Consider the following 9,962-nt stretch of genomic DNA (forward strand, 5'->3'; position numbering starts at 1 on the left):
CTGGTTTCTGAGATATGACAGTTCAAAAATAAGCTGTCTGAAAAATAGTGTTTTACGAAAACGGTTCTAGCTTCGCGAAAGATTAACCAATCGTGCTCAAATTTGTACCAATGATACACAAATAATAGGTTAACAAACAGTCAAAATTTCAGTTTTTAATCCACTCTATGAAAAGTTACAGTATGTTGAACTTTTTTATGAGAGATAATAAAGTTGCCTATCCCAAACATTTTGGCCACCCCCTGTATGTTGTATGTAAGGTATCACGGATTTCTTTCGTCAATTTCGTTAGTTATTCAGTAATTTTTGTTTGCAGTGAAATATGTATTATCGCGCCAAAATAACTAGATATTGTCTCACTGTCTTCCTATTAGAGTTGCGTGATTTCATAAGTTTGCAGTTTTTGTTTTGATACACTGGTTTTTAGTATAACGATAGGGAACAAGTTTGAACATTCAGTAACGGAAATCGGTCCGCCGTGGTGCTGCACATTGCCTATATCTTTGTCTTCATTCACGATTTGCCCAAATTGGAACCTTTTACATGGATCGGCATCGGTTAAGCTCCGTCGGAGTGTTTTTGTGAGTTGTCAGTTAAGTACTAGTAAGCACAATAATTTATTATTCTTCTACACTCGTATCGGTGCCACAGTGTTATCACCTCTAGACTATTGAGTGCTGATTTACATTACATTTTGATTCGAATTTGGAATTACTGTTTTATTTCATAGCTTCTCCTTTAATACGTAAAAATATATCTATCGAGGTAAAATAAACTCAGACTTGCCAATCTTTCGTTCGTTCGAGTTGCTTGCTTGAAATACTCACTTTAAACCGATACAAGACAGGGACAGGAGCCGGTAACAAAAAGGAAGCGTAACATACTTACAAGATCTCCAGATCACAGTGCCGTATTTCGGGGAACTTTTTCTGCGAGATAAATGATAATATGTTAAAACAATGTGGATACATGATAAGCTAAGGCTAAACTTACCCTTAGTTTCATTTCAATTCTATCGATTTCGCCTCCCATCAAATCCACAATGTTCTCGCCGTGTTTCAGGAGGAACGCTTCCAGCTCGTCAATGGTTTGGAACGTTTTAACTTCCTCCAGCAAGATGTTTAGATCCTGCTTGTCTAGATACACACGTGTTAGCTCTCGACCATCGAAGTCCATTTCAGCCTAAAATTAGAACATATTTGTACAACTTTTAACTCCAGCGCATATCCCCCAAAAACTCTCGATCTTACCTTATACCTAACCAACGAGTTGCCCATATCGATACCCTTGACGTCGTGAATCGCCCGGATCATGATGTCGCTCTCCAGTTCGGCGTTTATCCGGTCGAGATTCTCCTGCCGAATGGATCGTCCCACCAGAGCGGCCACATTGGTATAGATAATGAAGGAAGCTACTCCGCCGAGCATGCAACCGACTAGTAGCGAACCCACGGCATCCGGAATGGGCGAACCGGAGTATGAGGACAAGCCCATACAGGTGGCAGCCAGAGCCACACTGAGCACTGCCGCGGCATCCTCCGTGAGGACCACGTTCACGCAGGGATCCTGTCCGCGAACGACTGCAATATTAAGGGAAGTATATTTTAAATCCAGTTATTTGGGATAACGAATATAATTTGGACCCCCGTATATTTTAGGACCCTTTGGATGTACAAAGATTTTCGTTACCCGTAACGTGGGTAGATCACCTTAGAATGGTGCGTTGCGATGTAAGATCTACCAAATCAAATTTTGATCTTGATATTTACCGTATTTATAAATATTCCAAGATCAAAGTTCGATGCACTTTTTTGTGTTTTTGTAATTTATTTTGTTTCAATGTACTGCTAATTAGCATTTTATTTCAGCAGGATTCAGGTAAATTTATCGTATGATATAAATAATGTTGTAAAAATATGTAACTGTGGCGAGCGTATCACTAATATGTAGCTTATTTGACGTACGATGTTAATATTATTTTACATTTCAGATTATCAACCGAAGAATCTAGTAATTCCACCAAATGCCATCAAGGCAACGAGGAAACCAGGATTGATTCGAATAAGTCTAACAATGGTGTACCTGACGTTGACCATGCGTATCCTTTGGAGTTTACCCTCCCACTAACAACACCCAAATTCCCGTGATACCTAGGCCTGAGAGATCGTAGAGCTGTTTACATTTTTCATAGGTGTTCAAAACTAATCATCCTTTCCCATCCCTCAGTAGTCGCAAGGACATGGCCAGGACAGTGCTCGACCATTGGAGGATTGCGTCAGTCTTGTCTAAGAGTCAGAGATTAATCCCAAATCTTTGTGCTTTGGTTCGGACGGGAAGAAGGCAATTCTTCCCTTTGTGCGAATCGCTGAATGCTGATGCTAATGCTTTGGCTGTACAAAGATTTTCGTAAAAATACTGAAAAATTCACAAATTGGATTGCTCTGCATAGCAATCTTTCTCCTTCAGGTGAGTAATGTGAATTTGTGATTAAAGAGGCTGTACTAAACCAGGGTGGCATACCCTAGTTTCCAAACCTAGGTTTGACAGTCCTATCAATTAAGTACAATCAATCGACACCGCCACCCGCTCAGACTGGAATCTACCTGTCTAATTCAAGTCTACCTAGTTAAGACACCTCTTCATTTTTTTATCATGGACATTCACTCCGGTTTCCGACGTGGCTATATTTTGACATTAAATTTCGCCTGTTTACAATTCTTCGATAAAAAAAAAAGAAAAACAATTATCGCGTGGTGTTTCGTGCCGGTGCCGTATTTTTCCTGTGTACCGTCGTTTCGTCCGTCGTGTCCGGAGCAAACAACACTCGCAACGAGGTGGTGCAATCCTGCTGCGGTTATCGCGGATTGTCACCGTTGCCGACTCGACCAAGAAAAGCAAAAGATCGATTGCAGGGGATTTCCTGGAAAAGGTAAGTAGTTTGTCATATACGAGGGACTTCGATTCGATTGATGGAGTCTGAAGCAATCAAATCGAAAAGGTACCTAACTTGAATGTATTTTTATTCATCCCATCCTGTAGGCACTTCAGCTTGGACGGAAAGTTCTGCCGCCTCAACGAACGATGCAGTTTTCTTGTCCAGGAAGTTTGTTGCAGTCAGTACTACCACTGTGGTACTACCATGAAGGGCATCGGAGGCGGAATTGCCGCTTGCAGTAGGAGCGCGTTCGACGGATTTAAACGGATATCAACAGCGAGGAGACCAAACGGAAGCGGATAGTGGTTCGCCGGGAGATGCACTGGTGAACGTACGGGCTGCAGCACATCGAACCTTCTGTGGAGAAGCAGTGTTGCTCCGCCGCAACCGCAAAGCCCTGCCGAACTCGCTCCTGAAGATGATCCGGATGCTGCACGCCGGCATCCTCTACAGTACCGTCGGTCGGTCCGGATAATTGCTGTTTGACCTCACCTACCCAGCTCGGCTACAGATTGTTTGCGAAGTAAATTAATTTTTCGTAAGTATTTGTGAAATCATCACGCGGTTTCATGCTGTTTATGACAAACTTTCAAAATATTGTTATATTACTGTGCAGCTATGATTACTTCTTCCTTCTGGCTTCACGTTTCCACTGGAACTTAGCCTGCCTCTTTTCAACGTAATGTTATTTGAGCACTTCCACATTTATTGATTAAAGGGATTCCTTGCCTACCGTTGTAATCGGAACGGGAATCGTATCCGCCGTCTTTGGATTGGCGGTCTATACCTCGGTCCATACCCTTATCCACTAGGCTAAATGGAGACCCTATTAGTTTTGAATGGGACTCAAAAATGTCAAGATTTAAGCTTCAGGTTTATGTATGTTCATTTCTGATTATTCGATACATATTAATACAATCAATAGAACTACTTTTCCAATGTCAATAACCTACTAAGAACATCGTCTATTTTCTTAGATTACTGGGACAAAGCATGCGTTTCAACTAGCCTGTTCTAGGAGCACTTCCGCAGTTAATAATTGAGATCTTTCTTTGCCAATGACCATTTTGCATTTTGTATTTTATGTTCAGCATATTTCCGTAAAGAAACAATCATGGACGGACCAGGAATTGCACCCGTCAACCATGGTCATAGTTTCTAGAATACATCCCAGATAACTGGGGGTTCCTTTAACCCTCCTTTGGCGTTAGGGTCATTTTTTATCCAAATCGTACACTACGTCGTCAGCGAGCTGCTGCCAACGTGATGCAATATGTATTGAGCTGTAAGATAGTAAAATTGTACAATTTTTAGAATGCATCCCAGGTGGCTGGTCAAGGAATCAAGGAATGGCCAAGGATTTTTAGAAATCTTTGAATAATTTATGTGAAATTATGGGGAATATTTTCTCCTATATCTACAGCTGTGAAGCCGTTGTATTTAGCATGGCCATGCTGAAGATGACGGGTTCGATTCCCGGTTAGTCCAGGAACTTTTCGCAAAGGAAATTTCTCTGAGTTCTTTGGGCATTAAGTATCCTCGTACCTGCCATCTGAATATTTCTGCGAAAAATGTTAAAATATTCTCAAAATCATTGAAAAAATTTTTGTGAAATTATTTATTTTTAAAAGTGGTAGAGAATAGAGAATACATCCCAGAATCTGGAAATTCCTGAGAATTTTTAGGGATTCTCAGGAATTATTTAAATATATTCCGAAATGCTACTGATTTCTACAAATGGTTGAGAATGTTTTCTACAGTTACAATTCTAATAAATGGGAATTTCTAAGAATCTCCACGGATTCTCAGGAATTATTTTGATGTTTTCCGTTATTCTTCTAATTTCTAAAAATGATTGAGAATATTTTCTGCAGTTCCTAGAGTACATCTCAGATAACTGGGAATTTCTGAGAATCATTAGGGATTCTCAGGAATTATTTTAATATTTTCCGTTATTCGTCTTATTTCTAGAAATGATTGAGAATATTTTCTGCAGATAACAGGGAATTTCTGAGAATCTCTAGGGATTCTCAGGAATTATTTTAATATTTTCCGTTATCCTTCTAATTTCTAAAAATGATAGATAATATTTTCTGCAGTTCCTAGACTACATCTCAGATAACAGGGAATTTCTGAGAAACTCTGAAGATTCTCAGGAATTATTTTAATATTTTCCGTTATTCTTCTAATTTCTAAAAATGATTGAGAATATTTTCTGCAGTTCCTAGAGTACATCTCAGATAACAGGGAATTTCTGAGAATCTCATGGGATTCTCAGGAATTATTTCAATATTTTCCGTTATTCTTCTACTTTCTAAAAATGATAGAGAATATTTTCTGCAGTTCCTGGAGTACATCTCAGATAACATGGAATTTCTGAGAATCTCATGGGATTCTCAGAAAATATTTTAATATTTTCCGTTATTCTTCTCATTTCTAAAAACGATTGAGAATATTTTCTGCAGTTCCTAGAATACATCTCAGATGACTGAGAATTTCTGAGAACTCTAGGGATTCTCAGGAATTATTTTAATATTTTCCGTTATTCTTCTAATTTCTAAAAATGATTGAGAATATTTTCTGCAGTTCCTAGAGTACATCTCAGATAACAGGGAATTTCTGAGAATCTCATGGGATTCTCAGGAATTATTTTAATATTTTCCGTTATTCTTCTAATTCCTAAAAATGATTGAGAATATTTTCTGCAGTTCCTAGAGTACATCTCAGATAACAGGGAATTTCTGAGAATCTCTAGGGATTCTCAGAAAATATTTTAATATTTTCCGTTATTCTTCTCATTTCTAAAAACGATTGAGAATATTTTCTGCAGTTCCTAGAATACATCTCAGATGACTGAAAATTTCTGAGAACTCTAGGGATTCTCAGGAATTATTTTAATATTTTCCGTTATTCTTCTAATTTCTAAAAGTGATTGAGAATATTTTGTGCAGTTTCTAGAGTACATTTCAGATAACAGGGAATTTCTGAGAATCTCATGGGATTCTTAGGAATTGTTTAAATATTTTCCGTTATTCTTCTAATTTCTAAAAATGATTGAGAATATTTTCTGCAGTTCCTAGAGTACATCCCAGATGACTGAGAATTTCTGAGAATCTCTAGGGATTCTCAGGAATTATTTTAATATTTTCCGTTATTCTTCTTATTGTCTAAAAATGATAGAGAATATTTTCTGCAGTTCCTAGACTACATCTCAGATAACACGGAATTTCTGAGAATCTCTAGGGATTCTCAGAAAATATTTTAATATTTTCCGTTATTCTTCTCATTTCTAAAAACGATTGAGAATATTTTCTGCAGTTCCTAGAATTCATCTCAGATGACTGAGAATTTCTGAGAACTCTAGGGATTCTCAGGAATTATTTTAATATTTTCCGTTATTCTTCTAATTTCTAAAAGTGATTGAGAATATTTTCTGCAGTTCCTAGAGTACATCTCAGATGACTGAGAATTTCTGAGAATCTCATGGGATTCGCAGGAATTATTCAAATATTTTCCGTTATTCTTCTAATTTCTAAAAATGATTGAGAATATTTTCTGCAGTTCCTAGAGTACATCTCAGATGACTGAGAATTTCTGAGAATCTCTAGGGATTCTCAGAAATTATTTAAATATTTTTCGTTATTTTTCTAATTTCTAAAAATGATTGAGAATATTTTCTGCAGTTCCTAGAATACATCCCAGATGACTGAGAATTTCTGAGAAGCTCTAGGGATTCTCAGGAATTATTTTAATATTTTCCGTTATTCTTCTAATTTCTTAAAGTGATTGAGAATATTTTGTGCAGTTTCTAGAGTACATCTCAGATAACAGGGAATTTCTGAGAATCTCATGGGATTCGCAGGAATTATTCAAATATTTTCCGTTATTCTTCTAATTTCCAAAAATGATTGAGAATATTTTCTGCAGTTCCTAGAGTACATCTCAGATGACTGAGAATTTCTGAGAATCTCTAGGGATTCTCAGAAATTATTTTAATATTTTTCGTTATTTTTCTAATTTCTAAAAATGATTGAGAATATTTTCTGCAGTTCCTAGAATACATCCCAGATGACTGAGAATTTCTGAGAAGCTCTAGGGATTCTCAGGAATTATTTAAATATTTTCCGTTATTCTTCTAATTTCTAAAAATGATTGAGAATATTTTCTGCAGTTCCTAGAGTACATCTCAGATAACAGGGAATTTCTGAGAATCTCATGGGATTCTCAGGAATTATTTTAATATTTTCCGTTATTCTTCTAATTTCTAAAAATGATTGAGAATATTTTCTGCAGTTCCTAGAGTACATCTCAGATAACAGGGAATTTCTGAGAATCTCTAGGGATTCTCAGGAATTATTTTAAAATTTTCCGTTATTTTTCAAATTTTTAAAAATTATTGAGAATATTTTGTGCAGTTCCTAGAATACATCTCAGATGACCGAGAATTTCTGAGAATCTCTAGGGATTCTCAGGAATTATTTTAATATTTTCCGTTATTCTTCTAATTTCTAAAAATGATTGAGAATATTTTCTGCAGTTCCTAGACTACATCTCAGATAACAGGGAATTTCTGAGAAACTCTAAAGATTCTCAGGAATTATTTTAATATTTTCCGTTATTCTTCTAATTTTTAAAAATGATTGAGAATGTTTTCTGAAGTTCCTAGAATACATCTCAGATGACTGAGAATTTCTGAGAATCTCTAGGGATTCTCAGGAATTATTTTAATATTTTCCGTTATTTTTCTAATTTCTAAAAATGATTGAGAATATTTTGTGCAGTTCCTAGAATACATCTCAGATGACTGAGAATTTCTGAGAATCTCTAGGGATTCTCAGGAATTATTTTAATATTTTCCGTTATTTTTCTAATTTCTAAAAATGATTGAGAATATTTTCTGCAGTTCCTAGAGTACATCTCAGATAACAGGACATTTCTGAGAATCTCGAGGGATTCTCAGAAATTATTTTAATATTTTCCGTTATTCTTCTAATTTCTAAAAATGATTGAGAATATTTTCTGCAGTTCCTAGAATACATCTCAGATGACTAAGAATTTCTGAGAATCTCTAGGGATTCTTAGGAATTATTTTAATATTTTCCGTTATTTTTCTAATTTCTAAAAATGATTGAGAATATTTTCTGCCGTTCCTAGAATTCATCTCAGATGTTTGAGAATTTCTGAGAACTCTAGGGATTCTCAGGAATTATTTTAATATTTTCCGTTATTCTTCTAATTTCTAAAAGTGATTGAGAATATTTTGTGCAGTTTCTAGAGTACATCTCAGATAACAGGGAATTTCTGAGAATCTCATGGGATTCTCAGGAATTATTCAAATATTTTCCGTTATTCTTCTAATTTCTAAAAATGATTGAGAATATTTTCTGCAGTTCCTAGAATACATCTCAGATGACTAAGAATTTCTGAGAATCTCTAGGGATTCTCAGGAATTATTTTAATATTTTCCGTCATTCTTCTCATTTCTAAAAATGATAGAGAATATTTTCTGCAGTTCCTGGAGTACATCTCAGATAACAGGGAATTTCTGAGAATCTCTAGGGATTCTCAGAAAATATTTTAATATTTTCCGTTATTCTTCTCATTTCTAAAAACGATTGAGAATATTTTCTACAGTTCCTAGAATGCATCTCAGATGACTGAGAATTTCTGAGAACTCTAGGGATTCTCAGGAATTATTTTAATATTTTCCGTTATTCTTCTAATTTCTTAAAGTGATTGAGAATATTTTGTGCAGTTTCTAGAGTACATCTCAGATAACAGGGAATTTCTGAGAATCTCATGGGATTCGCAGGAATTATTCAAATATTTTCCGTTATTCTTCTAATTTCCAAAAATGATTGAGAATATTTTCTGCAGTTCCTAGAGTACATCTCAGATGACTGAGAATTTCTGAGAATCTCTAGGGATTCTCAGAAATTATTTTAATATTTTTCGTTATTTTTCTAATTTCTAAAAATGATTGAGAATATTTTCTGCAGTTCCTAGAATACATCCCAGATGACTGAGAATTTCTGAGAAGCTCTAGGGATTCTCAGGAATTATTTAAATATTTTCCGTTATTCTTCTAATTTCTAAAAATGATTGAGAATATTTTCTGCAGTTCCTAGAGTACATCTCAGATAACAGGGAATTTCTGAGAATCTCATGGGATTCTCAGGAATTATTTTAATATTTTCCGTTATTCTTCTAATTTCTAAAAATGATTGAGAATATTTTCTGCAGTTCCTAGAGTACATCTCAGATAACAGGGAATTTCTGAGAATCTCTAGGGATTCTCAGGAATTATTTTAAAATTTTCCGTTATTTTTCAAATTTTTAAAAATTATTGAGAATATTTTGTGCAGTTCCTAGAATACATCTCAGATGACCGAGAATTTCTGAGAATCTCTAGGGATTCTCAGGAATTATTTTAATATTTTCCGTTATTCTTCTAATTTCTAAAAATGATTGAGAATATTTTCTGCAGTTCCTAGACTACATCTCAGATAACAGGGAATTTCTGAGAAACTCTAAAGATTCTCAGGAATTATTTTAATATTTTCCGTTATTCTTCTAATTTTTAAAAATGATTGAGAATGTTTTCTGAAGTTCCTAGAATACATCTCAGATGACTGAGAATTTCTGAGAATCTCTAGGGATTCTCAGGAATTATTTTAATATTTTCCGTTATTTTTCTAATTTCTAAAAATGATTGAGAATATTTTCTGCAGTTCCTAGAGTACATCTCAGATAACAGGACATTTCTGAGAATCTCGAGGGATTCTCAGAAATTATTTTAATATTTTCCGTTATTCTTCTAATTTCTAAAAATGATTGAGAATATTTTCTGCAGTTCCTAGAATACATCTCAGATGACTAAGAATTTCGGAGAATATCTAGGGATTCTTAGGAATTATTTTAATATTTTCCGTTATTTTTCTAATTTCTAAAAATGATTGAGAATATTTTCTGCAGTTCCTAGAATTCATCTCAGATGTTTGAGAATTTCTGAGAACTCTAGGGATTCT

At 35.1% G+C, this 9,962-nt stretch overlaps 1 protein-coding gene across 1 annotated transcript; it reads right to left on the bottom strand.

Annotated features, from left to right (window-relative positions):
• Positions 1-285: 285 nt before the first annotated feature.
• LOC134291900 (proton-coupled zinc antiporter SLC30A9, mitochondrial-like) lies at positions 286-1,641 on the bottom strand. Its single transcript, XM_062860295.1, has 3 exons — positions 1,251-1,641; positions 994-1,182; positions 286-929 (listed from the first exon to the last, which is right to left on the bottom strand). Exons 1-3 carry the CDS (start codon positions 1,491-1,493, stop codon positions 885-887), a joined length of 477 nt encoding a protein of 158 aa, XP_062716279.1. The 5' UTR covers positions 1,494-1,641; the 3' UTR covers positions 286-884.
• Between the last annotated feature and the right edge of the window lie 8,321 nt (positions 1,642-9,962).

This window comes from Aedes albopictus, chromosome 3 (assembly GCF_035046485.1).
Source record: "Aedes albopictus strain Foshan chromosome 3, AalbF5, whole genome shotgun sequence".
Lineage (NCBI taxonomy): Eukaryota > Metazoa > Arthropoda > Insecta > Diptera > Culicidae > Aedes > Aedes albopictus.

Bases quoted from the DNA above. Each gene is read 5' to 3' on its own strand.
- LOC134291900 (XM_062860295.1), bottom strand. From the start codon at position 1,493: ATGGGCTTGTCCTCATACTCCGGTTCGCCCATTCCGGATGCCGTGGGT. The intron at 1,183-1,250 runs GTAAGATCGAGA...TTCTAATTTTAG, and splicing joins ACTCGTTGGTTAGGTATAAG to GCTGAAATGGACTTCGATGG. The intron at 930-993 runs GTAAGTTTAGCC...TTTATCTCGCAG, and splicing joins GAATTGAAATGAAACTAAGG to AAAAAGTTCCCCGAAATACG.